This window comes from Pristis pectinata, chromosome 7 (assembly GCF_009764475.1).
Source record: "Pristis pectinata isolate sPriPec2 chromosome 7, sPriPec2.1.pri, whole genome shotgun sequence".
Lineage (NCBI taxonomy): Eukaryota > Metazoa > Chordata > Chondrichthyes > Rhinopristiformes > Pristidae > Pristis > Pristis pectinata.
Genome location: NC_067411.1, coordinates 23016036 through 23036761, shown reverse-complemented (window position 1 = coordinate 23036761; position 20726 = coordinate 23016036). Strand labels below are relative to the sequence as shown.

Below are 20726 nucleotides of genomic sequence, written 5' to 3'. Positions count from 1 at the left end.
TAACCAACCAATGATAGAAAAGCAGGCGGATTCTTGGCTTCAACATTGACCAATGATAAGGAAGCAGGCGGACCACGGTCTGCCGCTACCCACCAATGAGAGGGTAGGGGTGGATACCTGGCGTCCGCTAACCTCTCCGCGGTCTGTATAAAGATGTTTGAGGACGGAGGTGGCACACAGGTGATTAGTGAAAGTTCAAGTGGAGTCAAAAGTGACACAAACACGGCTGACAAGATGCCACCTGTGGGAAAAGACGGAGAGACTGCTGCACACAGAGTAACATTTTTAATTCGTTTTAAGATTGTTTTATTTGCCAAAGTTGTCACCAAGTAATGATGGATCTGTTGCTTTTTTTTTGTAGGAAGAAATGCCGTTGCTTTGATCGACGACTATCACAACTGTCGTGTTCCGATTCCCTAACTCCAGCTTTCCCTTGGCGCGTCGCGACATCTCCGGGCCGGGCGCGGCAGGAGGTGTCCGCTGGCGCCGTGTGGTCTGTGCTTGCTGCTGGTGCTTGCACCCTCACGTCCTCAGCCACGACATCCCTGACGAAAGAGATGCATTTGGCGCAGATAACTGCGCGCCAAGTCTGGCGTCGCCACGCCCCGAGTGTACAACAGGCTTTCTTGGACAATTTTTTTAAAATTAACTTCATCTAACAACAAGGATAATATTTCTGTTTTACCCTCGTTACATATATCGCAATGCAACTTGGATAGAATTGCAAGCGAGTTTGTTAGTCCTGATCGTTAAAGGTTATTCGCGTTCCAAATTAAGTAACAAGCTCTGCCCACTATTTTTGTATCTACTTTAATAATTCGTTCACAACGAACACTTTCCCTACTGTAACTAATTGGCCGCCTAATTGGTGAATGCAGAGTGATTGGCTATCATTACGTGTGGGGGGCCCAGCCCAGGCTCCAGATCTAGATTACACATACCAGTTTGGCTTTTTAAATTGTTTAAATTCTATCATGTAATCTGTATACTTACTGAATCTTTATGGTTAAGATGTGAACTATTATTGTAGGGACTTCTGGAGCGTTTGGCATCTGGGGAGATCATTATTGGAGATGGGGGATTTGTTATTGCTCTTGAGAAGAGAGGATTTGTCAAAGCTGGTCCTTGGACTCCAGAAGCAACAGTTGAACATCCAGAAGCTGGTAAGGCCGCAAAAGCTTGTCCCTAATACCAATGTAAAATATTTTCAATATGATTTATCAAACGTGGTTACTTGCTGTGTCACGAACCAGCAACAAAAGAAACACACTGAGCATGATTTAGTGTTAAAAACTATTTTATTAATCACTACTTATGATAATACGTAAAATAAAAGTAAAAATGTTAGTATGTTAGAATTCAAAAATGTTAAACCTTGAACGTTAACCCCAAAACTAAACTCTTCGTGTGGGTGTGGCAAAGTCCAAAACTCCCAGTTCCGGAATGGTTCTTAAAGTTCAGTTCCGCAAGCCATAAGGTGAAACATGAGCAAGGGCTTCTTCAACAACCACCGTTGTCTGAAGATAAGACGTAGACGTAGAGAAACATAGAGAGAGTACATATGAAATCCAAATGTTCCACGATGGAACCCAAACGACACTTCAGTGTTTACTCGGTAGTGACTTCCTCACCCCAAAAAGCATCCGAATCGTGGTCGTCCACACACAAATACCTGTTTCCTTCTACAGGTCAGCAACAAAGTGAACTCCACCGGATTACTTCCAACTTCCATACATGGATTTCAGTGGCAAACACAGTTATTGTTTCTCATCCATCGATCGAGAAAACAAGCAGGCTGGTGTCTCTCTCCCTTCTCTCTCTCTCTTTCTTCTTCTTCTGACTTCTTCAACCATGTCATTACGTCCTTTATCTTCTATTGACGTAAGCACGCCCCACACACACATACACACACACTCTCTATCTTAAAGGGACTTTCACTGAGTCCATAACACCTCCCACCTAAAAAAAAATTTTCCCAAGAAAATTTTAACCGCGCATAGAGTTAGTAATGTTAATAATTATCATGCTACACAACTACAGACTATCAGATTAGTACAGATACATGTTTCCCATTTAACATCGGGAAAGACAATCAGCAATCACATTATCTTTGCCTTTAATGTGAGTTATCATGAGATCAAACTCTTGCAAAATTAAACTCCAGTTTAACAGCCTTCTGTTCTTGTTTTTGACTCGGCTCAGAAACACCAATGGGTTATGATCGGTATACACAGTCAATGGTTTCTGAGCGGTGCAAACATATACACTGAAATGTTGCAAGGCTAAAACAAGCGACAGTAATTCTTTCTCTATGGTGGAATAATTCTTTTGATGCTCATTAAATTTCTTTGAAAAGTAAGCTACAGGATGGTCAATATCATCAAGGTCACCCTTCTGCAACAACACAGCTCCTGCAGCTTCATCACTGGCATCTACTGCTAATGAAAATGGCTTTTCAAAGTCAGGTGTTCTGAGCACAGGATGGTAGCATAAAATGGCTTTCAGCTTCTTAAATGCTTCTTGACAAGAATCTGTCCAAACAAACTTTACTCCCTTCTTCAGAAGATTAGTTAGGGGAAGAGCAATATCAGCAAAATTTTTACAAAATTTTCGATAATATCCAACCATTCCCAAAAATCTTCTAACAGTCCTCGTACCTGTGGGAATAGGGAACTCAGATATTGCTTGAACTTTTGCCTGAACAGGAGCTTGCTTGCCTTGACCTACAACATAACCAAGATACGTCACAGTGGCATGGCCAAATTCACTTTTAGCCAAGTTAACTGTAAGGTTAGCCTTGGAAAGTCTTTCAAACAACCTTTCTAACGCAGAGATGTGATCCTCCCATGTATCATTCCCAGTCACTAAGTCGTCAATGTAGGCATCTGTATGTTTTAACCCATGGATCACTGAATTAATCATTCTTTGAAATGTTGCCGGAGCATTTTTCATTCCAAATGGCAAAACATTGTATTCATACAATCCAGAAGGGGTTACAAAGGCTGAAATCTCCCTTCCTCTATCTGTTAATGGAACACACCAGTACCCTTTTAATAGGTCAATCTTTGTAAGAAATTTTGCCTTTCCCACTCTATCTATGCAATCATCCACTCTAGGAATAGGGTAAGCATCTGACTTTGTTACAGCATTCACTTTCCTGTAATCTGTGCAAAATCTAACAGTTCCATCAGGTTTAGGTACAATAACACAGGGTGAACTCCAATTTGAAGTAGAATGTCTAATAATATCATTTTCCAACATGTATTTTATTTCCTGATCAACAAGTTTACTTTTTTCCACATTCATTCGATATGGGTGTTGTTTGATTAGTTTTGCATCCCCAACATCAACATCATGGGTAATTATCGATGTTCTGTTTGGAACATCTGGGAACAGATTTTTAAATTTTAAAATTAATTCTCTCATCTGTTGTCTTTGTGTAACTTGTAAATGGTCCAACTTTGTTTCAAGGTTCTCCATGATATTTTGGTTTTTTAGTTTCGATGGAACAATATTTGGTCTAAATTGGCCTTCCTCAACATCAACATCAGGCATTCTAGAAACAACCTTTACATCATCCACCAAGGCCACCACTGAATCCCTCTCATAATAAGGTTTTAGCATGTTTACATGACAGAGTTGTGTTTTCTTGCGTCTATCTGGTGTTTTGATTATATATGTTAGATCAGTCACTCGAGATTCAATAACATAGGGTCCAGAAAAACGAGCTTGCAAGGGATTATTTTGGCTAGGGAAAAATACCAACACCTTTTGCCCCACTGCGAATGTCCTAGGCCGAGCACGTCTATCAAAATATGTCTTCATTCTTATCTGGCTTGTTTTCAAATTCTCTCTCGCTAGCTGGCAGACTCTCTCCAACCGAGTTTTAAATTTTTGGACATAGTCCAACAGACTCAAGTGAACTTCCTCATTAACCCATTGCTCTCTTAACAACTCCAAAGGTCCTCTCACCCGATGTCCAAACACAAGCTCAAACGGACTAAATCCTATTGACTCCTGGATCGATTCTCTAACGGCAAACAAAAGTAAATGGATACCTTCGTCCCAATCCTTGGTGTTTTCAAAGCAATAAGTCTTCAGCATATTTTTGAGAGTAGAATGAAATCTCTCCAGAGCTCCTTGAGATTCTGGGTGATATGCAGATGATACAATCTCCCAGCTCATAGACTATTTGTTGAAAAATTTTTGACATAAAATTACTACCTTGATCAGATTGGATTTCTTTTGGCAAACCAAACAAGGTAAAAAATTTTACAAGAGCCTTTGACACCGTCTTGGCCTTAATATTTCTAAGGGGTATTGCCTCTGGAAATCTAGAAGTGGCACACATGATGGTTAACAAATACTGATTTCCAGTCTTAGACTTTGGTAAGGGGCCAACACAGTCCACAATCACCTTCGAAAAGGGCTCCCCAAAAGCAGGAATTGGTTTCAAAGGAGCCACAGGGGGTTTTTGATTTGGTTTACCCACCATCTGACATGTGTGGCAGGTTCGACAAAACATCACCACATCTTTTCTCAAACCAGGCCAATAGAATTGTTTCAAGATCTTCCCTACAGTTTTATTCACACCAAAATGACCACCCAAAGGCATACTATGGGCCAGGTTTAAAATCTCATCCCTATAAACTTTTGGAACAACAACCTGATGAATAACTTCCCATTCCTCAGTAACAGGAACATGAGGAGGTCTCCATTTCCTCATTAACACTCCATTTTTGACATAGTATCCAGTTGGCACCTTTTCAATCTCCTCACATGAGAGTGCTTTTTCTTTCAATTCTGTCAACTCAGGGTCCTTTGTCTGTTCCACCATAAAATCCTTCCTTGACAAAGACAAATCTTTAAATTCAGGCTCACTATAAGGATGTTGATCCTCCAGTGAAGATAGAAAAGTCTCAGATAAGGCATCATAATTTTCTTCCTGTTTAGGACTGTCACAAGGAACTACATCAGACTGCACCGGACTGTCTGTCTTGGCTAATTCTTTAGCTCTAGCTCGAGTCACCGCACATGATGGGTAAACATCTGGATCATTCTCAGACTCATCAATCCTTGGTTTGGTTGTTAACCGTACCACAGGATCACTTTCTCCATTTGCAAGGTCATTTCCCAATAACAAAGAAACTCCTTCCACTGGCAAACTAGGTCTTATCCCTATCTCGACTGGTCCTTCTACGAACTTTGACTTTAAAATCACCCTGTGTAAAGGGACAGACATGGTCTCACCTGTAACGCCTCGTACTAGATTTACTTCACCAGTGTCACTTTCTTCACCAAAATTTAAAACACTGTCCAGCAAGAGAGATTGACTAGCCCCAGTATCTCTAAGAATTTTCACTGGCACCTGGGGTGACTCATCATTCAGTGAAACAAAACCCTCTGATACATACGAACGGAATTCCTTTCTCACCTCCTCCAACTTTTCCGCTTTTCCCTCTTGCAAGGACTGATCTTTAACAGCATCTCCTAAACCTTTTTGATTTTTAATTGCCTGAAAGCAAGCATTGGGCACAGCTTCCTTCCTTTTCTTCAAAAGGGCACAATTAGCTATCACATGGCCAGGTTTCTTACAGTAATAACAAGTACGCTCAACAGGTTTCTCCAGCCCTGGCTTCTTTTCATCCTTTCCTTTTTGATTACCTCCCAATTTAATCTCCGGTTTACCTGGATTGTCTTTGTAACTCCTTTGAAAGGTTTTAGGTTGTCCCCATTTGGATTTATGGGTTAAAGCATAAATGTCTGCCAACCTAGCAGTTTCTTGTAAAGTTTCCACTGCCTTTTCATTTAAATATGTTGTTAATTCAGCTGGAACACATCTTTTAAAGTCTTCCACCAGTATCAATTCTGTCAATTTATCATAATCCCCATCTACATTTTTAGCCAGGCACCATCGTTCAAAACATATTCTCTTTCCATTGGCAAATTCCATATAAGTCTGATCTGCAGATTTCCTCAAGTCTCTGAATTTTTGTCTATAAGCCTCAGGGACCAATTCATAGGCCTTCAATATAGCTTGTTTTACCTTGGTATAATCAGCTGCATCCTCAGCAGACAAAGCAGAATAAGCTTTTTGAGCTTTACCTTTAATCACACTCTGTACCATAAGAGCCCATCCTTTCTTTGGCCAGTTTGAACTCACAGCAACCTTTTCAAAATGTTGGAAATACTGATCAACCTGATCTTCTTCAAACGGAGGGACTAATCGAACCTCCCTACTGGCTGAAAAACCATCATCAGAATCAGATTCCACACTCTTTTGCATCATTTGTAAATCATGCTGCCTCTGTTTCTCCTTCTCCTCACTATCCAGCTCCATCCTCTTCAATTCCATCTGCTTCATTGCTAGATCAGCCTCTATCTTCATCCGAGTTAGCTCTCGTTCAGCCTCTATCTTTAACTGGGTTTGTTCTCGTTCGGCCTCTAATCTCTTTTGTTCTCGTCCAGTTTCTAATCTCTTTGCCAGCTGCACCTGTGCCTCAGAAATTGCTATTTCACTGCCAGGAAACTGTTTTAACACTTCCTCCTCAAACACCTTCTTTTCCACATAATGGCCAGCTATCAGTCTCTGAATATCTGCCTTCCTCATAAATCGCGTTACTGCCTCAAGATGTAACTCTGCAGCAATTTTCACCAAATCAGGCTTCCTCATCCCCTGCAATCCTCCAGGAGAGGGTTTTTTCAAAAATGTATCCATTGTTGCTGGTTTCCACACACACAAGCCAATTAAAAAGAATTTATCAGACCTCCCTCAAAAATCTTTGGATTGAATCCCGAACAAATCTTGTCAATCTGGGGTACAATCCCAGATGACACTCGTTAACCTTGGGAACTATCCCGGACAAGCCCCCAATTTTGTCACAAACCAGCAACAAAAGAAACACACTGAGCATGATTTAGTGTTAAAAACTATTTTATTAATCACTACTTATGATAATACGTAAAATAAAAGTAAAAATGTTAGTATGTTAGAATTCAAAAATGTTAAACCTTGAACGTTAACCCCAAAACTAAACTCTTCGTGTGGGTGTGGCAAAGTCCAAAACTCCCAGTTCCGGAATGGTTCTTAAAGTTCAGTTCCGCAAGCCATAAGGTGAAACATGAGCAAGGGCTTCTTCAACAACCACCGTTGTCTGAAGATAAGACGTAGACGTAGAGAAACATAGAGAGAGTACATATGAAATCCAAATGTTCCACGATGGAACCCAAACGACACTTCAGTGTTTACTCGGTAGTGACTTCCTCACCCCAAAAAGCATCCGAATCGTGGTCGTCCACACACAAATACCTGTTTCCTTCTACAGGTCAGCAACAAAGTGAACTCCACCGGATTACTTCCAACTTCCATACATGGATTTCAGTGGCAAACACAGTTATTGTTTCTCATCCATCGATCGAGAAAACAAGCAGGCTGGTGTCTCTCTCCCTTCTCTCTCTCTCTTTCTTCTTCTTCTGACTTCTTCAACCATGTCATTACGTCCTTTATCTTCTATTGACGTAAGCACGCCCCACACACACATACACACACACTCGCTATCTTAAAGGGACTTTCACTGAGTCCATAACAGCTGTCACTTGGCAGGCCTAATAACTTCAAAGCTGAAATCCAATAATATATTGGCTAAAGCCATTGCAATTAGAGAACCAAGCTATCATTGTCAGTATAAAATAGTTAAATTTAAATAAAGCCATTAGTTTGCCCCCAAGGCTGCCATCTTACCTTGTTTACTGACTTGTCAGAAGTACATTAGGATTATGTTTTCTTAAGTACTTTTTTTTAAAAAGTCTTCTTACTACAGAATATTTATTAGCTGCTAGTCAGTGGTGTTCTGGCAATTTCAGAAAGCTAGCTATCTTCAAATTGAGATGAGTTTACGCACCTCAATAAATTTTGAAGTAGACCACTTGTTCATTTATACTCGTGCTATGTATTATTTGATTTGCACATAATTGTTTGAACTTTAGGAATTACAATTAACTTCACCGTTTAAAACACTGAGACTAAGAGTTGCTTGAAACAAATAATTGTTGACAAGACCGGAAAAAAAGCAAAAGAGTAAAGCTTTTACCCAAATTACCTTCAAACTCTAAACTGAAATTTGCACATCAATTAAATATTTTAGAAGAGATTTTGAAGCATAAACCTGAACAAAACTAAACTTGCATAATTAAATCCAGATTCAAATAGACAAACAGTTCTTCTCAATAAGATAATTGACTATCCTATTTATTCTGGCAAAGATTTGTTTTGTACATTACTAAATTAACATGCAAACATTTTCTTTTTTCATGCACAAATGTAAGTGGCATTAACAGGTAAACAACTTTTGTCTAAACTACTAGCTATTGTAAAACTGAACAGTGTGTTAATGTTTTTAATGTGATCTGGGATTAAGTAACTCAATGTTTGTTTTTTAACTTTTTCAGTGAAACAGCTGCACCGTGAGTTCCTCAGAGCTGGCTCCACAGTCTTGCAGACATTCACTTTTTATGCAAGTGATGACAAGTTGATGAACCGGGGGAATTATGTGGAGCAAAAATTTACAGTAACTCTTTATTTTGTTTTACTTTGCTACTTTATTTACAAGTTTCTGGCAGTTATGTAGATAATTAAATAATGCAATTGTAGATGGTTTAGGATATTTATAAAATACTACTTCCTGCAAGAACTTGTAGTTAAATGCTGACATTAACAAAGAAAAAAATGCCCTTGTGTTTTGGGGATGTAATCAAAAAAGAATAGCAGAGTCAAAGAATGGTATTTGGAGGGGTGACCAAAATCTTGAAAGTAGTGGAATTAGAGGGTAATTTAGGTGAGAGCAAGGCAAAATACCTGGGGGTATTTTGGATACCCCCAGGAAGTATCCAGGGGATACCCCTGGATACCCCCAGAAAACCTGGAAGTAATGTGACTAGAAGTGCAGCCATAAAGGATGGAATGAAGGACAGGCAATATACAAGAGGAGCAAAGTCAGGAACAAAGAGTTGGATGAATTACACGTCTGGAGGAGGTTAAGAGATACAAAGGAGGAAGGATAATATGACAGTATAAATTGGAACTGTTTACTGAACCATTACTCAGATTTAGGTGCACAAGGTTTTAAATTGACGAATCTTATTTCAGTCACAATTTCTGTAACTCTGTATTCTCCTCTTAATAAGTAATAAATTATGTCTGTCTTTTAAAACAACTTAATTTCTTTTCCTCATTCAGGGTGTTAAGGTGAATGAAGCTGCATGTGACATTGCAAGGGAGGTAGCTAATGAAGGAGATGCCCTAGTTGCTGGTGGTGTCAGCCAAACTCCATCCTACCTCAGCAACAAAAGTGAGACTGATGTGAAGGCAATCTTCAGAAAGCAACTGGATGTTTTTGTCAAGAAGAATGTAGACTTTCTTATTGCTGAGGTATGCAGTCTTTGCACTTAACTAGGTTTCTGAATGTTTACATTCTTTAAAAATAGCATGCCAATATGTCTGTAGTGCATAGTGCAACAATGCAGAATAGTTGGATCACTTTTGGCATATTCATTTTATGGCCTTTGTTTTATTGGAAATTGCCTCACAAATCCTAACTACTTGTTCATGTGAGTCATGCCTGGTTGAATAATTGTGGACCTCAGCAATTATTCTTGCCTGCTGATTACATTTTCTCTCTAAGCTTATGCATTTCTCAAGCAAGCAAGCAATGAAGTGTCTTTCAATAATAACTAAAGCTCTTATTTCCTTTCTTGGTAAGTGCACATCAATTTCTTGAGTTATTCTTGTCTTCAGCCAGAGTCTGGATATTTCCACTTACTACTGATAGTGGTAGTTATGGTTTTATAAACAACGGTTAATGTTTTCCTCTTAATTCAAAGTACCATTTCTGCTGTTTATTTGTAGTCCACTAACAATCGTGGCTTAGAATGCGGTTTCATTTCATAGTTCAATAAAAAAAATTACAGCCAGTCGCCATGCACCTTAACACTTCTTAAAAGAAGTTAACAAGCTACTTAACCAGTATATAAATATTAAAGTTTCAGCTGTGAAGTGCACAATATTTGTGTAAAATGGCTTAACGAAGATTGAGAAAAGCACAATTTAGTGGCCAAGCACTGCAGGTACTGATTACCTTGGATTGAAGTACCAATCAGATTGTTGGTGGGGGATGATCATCCCAAATATTCTAAGAAGTAAACAAGTATGACAATTTTCTACTGAAGAAGAGCTCTATCAACTATTTGAGGACCCAACAGGAGGTCCAGAAGAATTAAAGAAGAGTGCAAAGGTAAGGTGAAAATATTGCTGTAAAGTAGTATAGGCCATAGATGGTCATGAAGAAAACTAATGTTCAAACTGCTTCATTAATGCAGAGAAACGTCAGCAATGAAGCAGAAAATTTTGCCTAATTGCACTGGTTGTGGTATGATGGCAAAGAAAATAAACTATATTTTTAAAAAAAATTCCTCTTACCTCTGCCCACATTACCATCTCATGCTCTCCTGTTTAAAGGCAACCCCCTACATTATAGAAGGGCATAGCACGGAGCAATACGACCAGACAGCACTCGCTACACACAAGGTAATAGCTGGTTTATTTGGGAAGGTGAGTCTGCAGAGTGTTGGAGTTCGGAGGGGTATGTACTGGATTAATATGGTCATGATTTAGATGTTGCATCCAAGGCTGTGTAGACATAGAGGGGCTATTAATGTGCTTCTTTGTTTGCCCTGGCTAATTCCTGTGAAGGGTGATCTGCCCCAATCAAGAATTCATTGCCCTTAGTGCAATCAATTTGTCATGTATTGCACTACTACTTGATGGAGCTGTTGTCTTATTTGGGTTCCAACAAGTCCAGGAGATTTGGTTTTATGCAGCCAGGATTATTCTGATCACATACATTTTTATAGTGGTTCATGTAAAGGTGGCACTATACCCAAATGGACAACTGTGCTCAAGTACTGAATGTCCTATTTTCAAGAACTCATTGGTTCAGTAGATACAGTTGAAGAGCATTACCTAACCTGAGTGCCAGCTATCTCCCATTTGATCGAACTGATGCCGAGGAAGAAGAGCAGAGTGTCTTGTGTATTAGTTAACAAGCCAGTGGATGCATAAAAGGAAGTCTCATGTGCTGATTATCAGTATCCTAAATGCTGAAGAGTTGTTTGCCTTGATGCACAATGCCAGAAGATAAGATTGTCTACCACAACATTTGACATTGAACATCTGGCAAAATTAGCTTTGTCAAGCAGAGCAAAATCATGCAAACAGTAGAAAAAGTAGGAGCTCCTTGTAGAAATCCCCATTACTGCGATGGGGGTTAAGCTCCAATATGTACTCACAGCTGGCTTCAAGCACAGAGAACTGTTGCAGGTAGCCATGAAAGGGATTGGGAAGACCAGATGTACCAAATGGGCACAGTGCAAGCAAGTTCTCTTAATTCTCCTCCCAAAATGGGAAGACTGAAACATTTATTTTTCATCTTCCCCATTTGTCCACAGAAGTTTGAGTGAAAGGTGAATTTACCACCTCCCTGTCTGGGCAAGTTCTTGGGCTCCCCAAGAATTATGAACCCACTGGGCCTCTGTGGAATTTTCAAAGGCTTGGGACTGATCAGTCCAGTCAAGGGCCCAAAATATTTGAAGGCAAAGGTAATTGATCCTGAAGAGGATTGTTTACCTTTACTCTTTAAAATCTTAAATCCCCTGTGGACTTTTGAAGAGCTTTTTCTCTTGTGAAATAGGAGGATGGAAGTCCCCTTGATAACCAACCAATTTCAATGTAGGATCAAGGCAGCTTTTGCTCTTGTCCTTCACAAGAAGAGGGTCATCTGCCTTGCCCCCTGCAATTTGAGTCCAATGTTTGACTTGCATGATTTAGTGGACAATGCACACACCACCATATTTCTAGTCATATTTTGGATCAATTGGAATTCTGGTTTATTTTATAAGCTGACAAAGATCAGTCAGTATCATGAAGAGTTGCACTACAGGAATGGAAATTTAAAGAATAGCATAGGAACAATCAGTTGGCACAGAATTAATTAACATGAAACTATCAGTGACTGTATAGGAAAGAATATCTATGACAATGACGTAGGCAGTAGTTTGGCTACATTCAATGCACTGGTGGACAGAATGAACCTGTTCACTATTAGTAAGTACTGTCTGCCTCAAATAGAGAACAAGGACAAACAATAACATTTGTGTGACACTGCAAGCACTAGACAATTGAATAAAATGTGTTTGTTTTTACCATCATAATCTGCTGTATGTTCATTGTGCAAGAAAAATAAATTTATTTTCTCCATGAGTGGCTCCTGGTAGTTGATTCGTGAGTCCTTTTGGCTTGTATTGAGAAATCATTGCTGAGTTGGTAATTTTGCTGGTTGTTAGAAGTTCCTCGATACACTTGACAGATAGCTTGCATCATCCTTTATCACATCCAAATGGATTTATGTTATATTAGAGCTGCTACATAATGCAGGATGTCCCAGTCCATTAGTTCCCACAGCTACCTTTCATCTTTATCCTGTTGCATTAACATTACCAAAGCAGCTTGCCATAATCCTTGAAAAGGCACCACTTTTAGGAATGCAGTAAACTTCCATTTTATTTAAACCTTTTTTAAATTCAGTTTATTAGTTGCTATTAATTTAACAATTTTTATAGAATACTGCAGTTTGAATTTTGGTTTGTGTTCCTTACTAATGCAAATATTCCAAGTAGATCCACAGCCAACCTATACTCCTTGTGAACCAAAACATGATCTTATTCATTAAGATAGTCTGGAAGAACTGGCTATTGAAAAATAATGGTAAAATAGTCACAAGAAAGCAAGATTACATGTTGAACTACAATACAAATCCAATTTTTCAAGTTAAGTAAAATACAAAAATAGCAACCAAAGATTTTTTTTAAGCAAAACAACATTTCAAAGTGAAAGTGAACAGATGTCACAATATACAACATAAGAACCCCCCCCCCCCCCGTGGCCTTTTGCTTCCACCCTTCCTATCATCCAGGTAACTGAACAGTCCTTCCACTGAAGCAGCAGTGTATTTGTGCTTCTTTCACCTTGGAATACTGGATTCTGATCAAAATGTGGTCTCCTCTAGATTGAGAAAACCAAAGATTCTGTGACAGGTTACGGTATATCTCTGTTCAGACTGCTAGGAGAAAATTGAGCTTTCCCAAAACACTGCTGGAGGAACTCAGCAGGTCTTGTGTCTCCAAATTTGAGTTTGCATTTGCCTGCCATTTTAATTCTCCTTTCCACTGGAATTCAACTTTAAATTTAATCCTTCTGCCACCCTAGCTACACTGGGAGTAATTTAGGGTAGCCAGTTAACCTATAGAGCAGCATACCTTTTGAGATGTGGGAGTAAACTGGAGCACCCAGGGGAAACCCATAAAATTATGAGGAGAATTTGCAAACTCCACACAAATGGTGCCCAAGGTCCGGATCAAACACTGATACCTGGGGCCCTGCAGCAACTGCTGTTTACTGTGTAATTCAATCTCACACGGTCTCCTCCCTATTCCAGACCTTTTATCTCTTTCCTCCTCCCAACTTCCACTTAAAATTTGTTTCATTTCTAATTTTTTATTTTGACAGATGCTGAAAGGTTTCCCTCTTCACAGATGCTGCATTTAACACAAAATGTCAATTCCTGTTAAGTGGTACTTACATGCCAACCAACAGAAATGATAGGTTAGCTTAAAGTCTGGGAATCAACTTTTGTAGTCATGAATTAGATAAGATGAAAATTAATTCCAAATAGAATATTAAGATTCCTAATGTTTTCTGTTCTGTTATGAAGAACTGAAAAGCAAAAACCTTTTACATTTTATTCAAGCAAGCTTTTAGTTACTTCTGCATTTTCTGCCGTGGGTCATTCATATATATGAAAAGCACCACGTGAATAGATTTATTTGACCCAAAACAAATTTCACTACATTTTTGCATCTGAGGGATAGAAATAATTAAAACAGCACAGATGAGTAATGTGATACTGTCCTTAACATTTTGCTTGCAACTAACTTTTTATTAACATCATCTGGCTCATCATATGAGCCCTAGGTTTTTGTGGAACTATTTTGTTACAGGAAGCTTGATCCTGACAAGCAGATTTGTATATTAGTCCCTGTATTTAAAGACGGTTGCTTTTTTTTTGCAGTATTTTGAACATGTGGAGGAAGCAGAATGGGCAGTTCATGTTATGAAGGAATCTGGCAAACCAGTTGCTGCCACCATGTGCATAGGTCCAGAGGGTGATCTGAGTGGAGTATCAGCTGGGGACTGTGCTGTCAGGCTTGTAAAGGCAGGTAAGATGATTCCTCTTGGGTAAACAAACAATTCCTAATATTGTCCTTGTCTTGCTTTTTTAGTTATTAAATAGTTACATCTTAATTTTTTGGAAATTTTTGACTACAGACAGGTGTTTGTACTCAAACACAAAATTGCATCTTAGTGATTTGTTTTTAATTTTATTTGTGAAGAACTTGGGCTAACAATGTATGAATCTCTATCTAGTGCAAAGCTTGACTCAAATCAATTAGGTAATATTGGCCAGGTCATCAGATTAGTATTAAAATGGGCTCAGCCTTCTAGAAAATTGCAAGGTGTCCAGATTAACAACAGTTCAAATTTCCACTCTGACTGGAATCCACAAAAACAGCAGGAAATGCCACTGTGGTACAACCAGCTAGAACTTCCTAATCATAATGCCCTTGCATCCTTCGCTAACCGTCCAGCTAATTTCTATTGACTATTTTTGGATTGTTCCAGTCTTGCAAAGCCCAAAAACATTCTTTAGCCAGTTAATGCTTCTGTTTGGGTCAGTTAGAGAGAAGTGAGGACTGTAGTCAGGTAAGTTGCAATAGTCGAAATCCAGTCCTCATAGTGGAAAAGGCCAGATAATTTTGTGCCAACCTTGACTCCTCTACCGCCATCACCCCTACCACAATAGGATTTTACTGCAGGCCTTCAAAGAACAAACATTTCTTGGGCCTGCCCCACACTCCAGACACTTAGTGAAATCAGTTTCTTAATCAATACATTATTCTTGCTAAGTGTTTCATTGACTGCTCTACCTGTGGACTTCCAAGTTCCCAACTCACTTGGCACTTCAATTAGATACAAGATTCAGCTTTTGCTTGCTGGTGGGAGGAGAGGTTCACAGCTCACTAAAATGCTTACTGGAGGAAAAAATGCTGATTAGGAGAAGCATGATCTGCAAATTTTCAGATTTGTCCAATTCTTTGTCAAGATGAACAACTTGAACAGTTTAGATAGTGATTGGGGAATGTGGGAAGTTGAATTGGAGAAATAGCACCAAGATATAAAAAAATTCTGATGACAATTAGTACAAATTATCCATATTGCTGTATAGTGGCAAAAATGGAATTTCCTTCTTCTGACAGTCAAGGTACTTGAGTGTTTTTTTTTCCAGACAATATCTTGTATGTAAGAATTAAGAAATTTGAATATTGCTGCTCCATCAGTTTTCCCGGCTCTCTGTCCGAATTTTTACTTTATAGGTGCTGACCTTGTTGGAGTGAACTGCCATTTTGATCCAACCACTTGCCTTAAAACTATGAAGCTTATGAAGGAAGGATTAGAAGCTGCAAAACTAAAAGCTCATTTAATGGTGCAGCCTATTGCCTTTCATACACCTGACTGCAGCAAGCAGGGATTAATTGATCTACCAGAGTTCCCATTTGGTAAAGTTTAAATTTCATTCTTTAATGCCTCCTGATAAAATTGAATAAGCTTTGGGCAGAGTTTTTGTTGTTTTACTTATGTATATATTTGCTGGTAAGTCTCAAATCAGAACCAGGCCCTATCTGCTTGTCACTGCATAGCATGTGTGTAGTTAAATTGGGACAGCAATCTGGAGGAGTGAAACAGGAAAATTTAAGGGTCTCTGTTAGCAAAGGGTCCTTCATGGTAGGCTCATCCAGAAGATTTAAGATGCATGGGATCCACAGTGACCTGGCAGTTTGGATTCAGAATTGGCTTGCCCATAGAAGACAGTAGTGATCAATGGGTCTTATTCTGGCTGGAGGTCCATGACTAGTGGCGTTCCTCAGGGATCCGTACTGGAACCTCTGCTGTTTGTGATGTATGTAAATGACTTGGATGAAATCATGGATGGGTGGATTAGTAAACTTGCAGATGCCACAAAGATTGGTGGCATTGTGGATAGTGTGGAAGATTTCCAAAGGATACAGCAGGATATAGATCAGTTGCACATATGGGCAGAGAAATGGCAGATGGTGTTTAATCCAGGCAAGTGTAATGTGTTTCACTTTGGGAGATCAGATTTAAAGAGTGCACAGTTAATGGCAGGATCCTTATCAGCATTGATATACAGAGGGATCTTGGGTTCCAAGTCCACAGCTCCCTGAAAGTGGCTGCACAAGTTGGTAGGGTGGTAAAGAAGGTGTATGGCATACTTGTCTTTATTGGGTCAAGACACTGAGTTCAAGAGTTAGGAAGTTATGTTGCAGCTTTATAAAACTCTGGTTGGATTGCATCTGGAGTACTGCATTTAATTCTGGTAACCCCCCTTATAGGAAGGATGTGGTGGTTTTGGAGATGGTGCAGAAGAGGTTTACTAGGATGTTGCCTGGACTAGAGGGCATGAGGCTGAGGGGAGACCTGATAGAAGCTTATAAATTATGAGAGGCATAGATAGACAACCAGTATCTTTTTCCCTGGGTTGAGATGTCTAATACTAGAGACCATTCATTTAAGGGGGGGGGGGGGGGAGTTTTTTTTCCCCCACAGTGATGGGTACCTGGAATGTGCTGCCAGGGGTGGTGGTGAAGGTAGATATGACGGAGGTGTTTAAGAGGTTCTTAGATAGGTACATGAATATGCAGAGCATAGTCATATGGACCATGTGGGGGCAGAAGGGATTAGTTTTATTAGGCATCATTAGCTTAATTAGTTTGGCACAACATCATGGGCCGAAGGGCCTGTTCCTGTGCTGTACCATTCTATGTTCTATAGAATGTATCCTGTCAGTGGGCAAACATGAAGTATTTTGTCAATGGCTATGAACTCACTGTGCTTTAATAATCTAAGCTGATCTTCAATAAATATCGGTAAGTTTGAATGCATGAAGCTTGGAAATATTAATTTAGTTAAGTGCCTGTGTTTAGTTAGTTATTTACCCAATGCTACCCATTCAGTAGTACAGTGAGAATTTGCCATTGATACTTTTATCCTATCTACATATCTTTGTATTCGATTGCTTGCTGCAATCAAAATACCTGGTGATTTGTTTCTGAGACTTCCTGCTGGTCCTGGTACTCTGAATCTACCAATGATCCAGTGGTAGCATAAGTTATGCACAGAAGGTCATTTAGCCAATCGTGTCCATGTTGGTAGCTAGGTTAATCCCACTTGCTGGTTCTTGGTCCACAACCTCATAGGTCAGTTTATCAAATGTTCATCAACATACAATTTTAATGTGATAAATGTCCCTGCCTCCGCTATTCTTTGAAGCAGTGAGCTTCAGGCCAATGGCAGACTTGGGGTGGGGGGTGTGGGGGGGGGGGGGGGGGAAAGCAGCCCCCCTCAAATCCCTTTTACCTACAACCTTAAATATTTGACCCCCTAGTTATTGGTCTCTAAGGGAAATATGTCCCCCTTATTCATTCTAATCCTCTCGCAATTTTACAAACCTTTTGCTAAATATCCCTTCAGCCTCCTCTTCTAAAGAAAATCTCAACCTGGACAATCTTCCTTTATTTCTCTGCATCGCCAAAGCCAACAATCTCTCATCACCACAAATGTTTTTAGTGCTATCATTTTCTTGTTATATGGTGGCCTGTCTCTGTACTTATCTTGCTGGTCCAAGAACTGTCCAAGCAATAAGTCTCCCTGCTTTGCTTACATTTTGATGTGGATCATCAGTATAAAGATGGGAATTGAAATCCCAGCCCTAGTGGGTTTCATAGAGGAAAGACACTGAAGTGTACCCTATTAGAGGTGATATTTGTACTATTTACGTATGTTCATGAAAAAAGGCAAAGGTAATCATAATTTTTTGAAGTTGAATGTGGAAGAAATTGAATGGAAGGCTTTGCAAATTTTTTAATCTAACCCGTAACTAGACAAAAATGTAGAAAAATTTCCTAGAATTCTCTGAAACATAGCCAGGGTTATACCTTCTAGTGTTGACCCATTGAATTTTCAAGATCAATGCAACAGGTAAATGTAAACATCAATAGGGGTTCCATCTCCAATGCCCACCTGCTACTAAAAGGGTGAAGTGGAGAGCTGCCTTAGCCTGAATCTCCTCTTTGGGGTACACATTCTCCTATGTGTCAAGCTAGATACATCACTGTGGTGTACTGTCCTCCAGAATTGGATGGAGGTAAAGAATTTTGCTATGCTACAATCAGAAACTTCAAAGAGCTAGGAGTTGGTTGCTAGCAGAAGCCATTCTGTCCCTTTTAAAATAACAGATGGCAGAGTAGGGTAAAATTAACCTGAAGATGGTGAACCTAGGACATCACACATTGAAAATTAAATTTTGAATTTATAGCAAACATTAAATGTCAATCTTGTGGGTATTTTAGGTGATATAAAATAATTGATTCTTGGGCAAGTTGACGTGGTCGTACCCATCTCCTCTCCAGATAATGTGTGCTCTTCCTGCTTGCCTGATTAATAACCAAGCCTGAATTTGCTTAGCATCAAGGATCAGATATTTTCAGTCCAGCACCAATAGACATAATAGACAGCATAAAATTATTTCACTGTTGTTGAAAAATGTGACTTACCAATTTTTTTTTCTTTTTACAAGCTCTGGAGCCACGAACTCTCACCAGATGGGACATGCATAAGTATGCAAGGAGTGCATATAATCTGGGAATCAGATACATCGGTGGCTGCTGTGGCTTTGAGCCTTATCACATTAGGGCCATAGCAGAAGAATTGGCAGCTGAGAGGGGCTTCCTTCCAGCAGCTTCAGAGAAACATGATGCCTGGGGAAGTGGTCTTGCCATGCATACAAAGCCTTGGGTGCGAGCAAGGTACAAATAACTAGAAATTTCCTGTAATAAATACATTGTATCTCACAATCTATTGGAAATAATTTCATACAAAATATCAGCCACCAACTTTCTTCCATTTTATTTCATTTTGTACCCTTAATCAAAGTCTGAATTACCTGCATAGGTATAATGATCTTGGAGAAGTCAAGCAAACTTTTCTGCTTTCTTAACTTTGATACAAATTCTGAGGCAACATTATATAAATTGTACAACAGCAGGACCCAAAAGTAAATATTCAATTCCCAATTATTCAGTCAATAACATTGTAGCAGTTTGTCTTTTTCAAATATTTTTACTGAAAAATGGCAAAAGTGTTAATTTGCTTTGAAGATAAACTATGCTACCCATCTGGAATTCGGAACTTGTTAGCCTTGCAGTGTGTGTTCGATATCAGTTCTTCAATTGGAATTGCTTTTTCAAATCTCATTCCCTTAATGCCAGATTACTACTAAACTGTTGGGAGCTGTGCAAGCTGTTGGGAACAACTGTTGGGACCCTCAACCTGAAAAGTCACACCACCAGATTCAAAGACAGTTACTTCCCTTCAACCAATCACCTTCTCAGTTTGGCAACACTATGACTACTTGGCACTAAAATGGACATTCTTTTGTTCTAATTGTATTCTTTCTTACACAGTTTGTTTTTCTTGTGAATGTTGTGTTGCCTGTGATGATGCTGCAAATAAGTTTTGCATTACACCTATGCATATATGTAGTTGTGCATATGACAGTAAATTCAACTTTGACTTTGAAGTGTAACACAATGAGGAAACTCCCGTAGCAGCAATTCTGCTGTTTTTCCTGGATCTGTCAGTTTTCCCCTGTAATGCAAAGGCAGATTAGCAATGTTGATTGTCTCTCAAGCCACTTCTGTCAATTGTGAAGGTTTTGAGGGGTGCAGTTAGAAAAACAAATCTCCTTTTATTATTCTGATCTTGTCCCTGCCACTGAAAACATTCTAAAACATCAACTTTCACAGAAATTGTGCCTGGTTCCTCAAACGTTAAAGCGTTTTCCTTGAACTGTTTTCCAGAGCTCAGCGGGCATATTGGGAGAATCTAAGGCCTGCAACTGGCCTACCATATTCATCTGCCTTTTCAAAACCGGACAGCTGGGGTGTGACCAAAGGAGACGATGACCTAGTTCAACATGTAGAACCAACATCTGACAAGGAATTGAAGGACATGATGGAGAAGCAGAAGAAATTGTCTGGCATGGTAGCATAATGTTCTGTGCAAACAAAAATACCAAATAAGCAAATAAAAGCTTGACCCAGTAAATATGATTCTGTATTTTAATGAGGTTGCAAACATAGTGAGTAAATTTTTGCCTTTCTGCTTCCAGCATGAAATGCTGATTGTGTTCCTGTGGTGGAGGTCTGGGAAATGCCACTGTCTTTATTCTGCACTTGCATAACTACATAATAAGTTTTAATGAAAATGTTCCTGGCTTTGCCCCATTGGATTGCACAGGCAGAGGAACAGATCAGATTACAAAGACTGGAGCACTTCAACAGAGTCTTCAATAACTCCTCCTCTCCCCTACCTGGCTCCTTCTGCCCATCATCTTCCATCCCTCTGTCCACCTATCACCTACTGGCCCATTTCACCCCTTCCCCCTCTGCTCTTTATACTGGCTATATTCCCCCTCTAC

General features: G+C 39.4%; 1 protein-coding gene across 1 annotated transcript; it reads left to right on the top strand.

Annotated features, from left to right (window-relative positions):
* The first annotated feature begins 151 nt into the window (after positions 1–151).
* On the top strand, positions 152–20353 carry bhmt (betaine-homocysteine methyltransferase). The gene is made up of 8 exons (XM_052020681.1): positions 152–276; positions 1031–1163; positions 8449–8567; positions 9236–9427; positions 14181–14328; positions 15544–15726; positions 18825–19053; positions 20107–20353. Exons 1-8 carry the CDS (start codon positions 154–156, stop codon positions 20297–20299), a joined length of 1320 nt encoding a protein of 439 aa, XP_051876641.1. The 5' UTR covers positions 152–153; the 3' UTR covers positions 20300–20353.
* Positions 20354–20726: the final 373 nt, after the last annotated feature.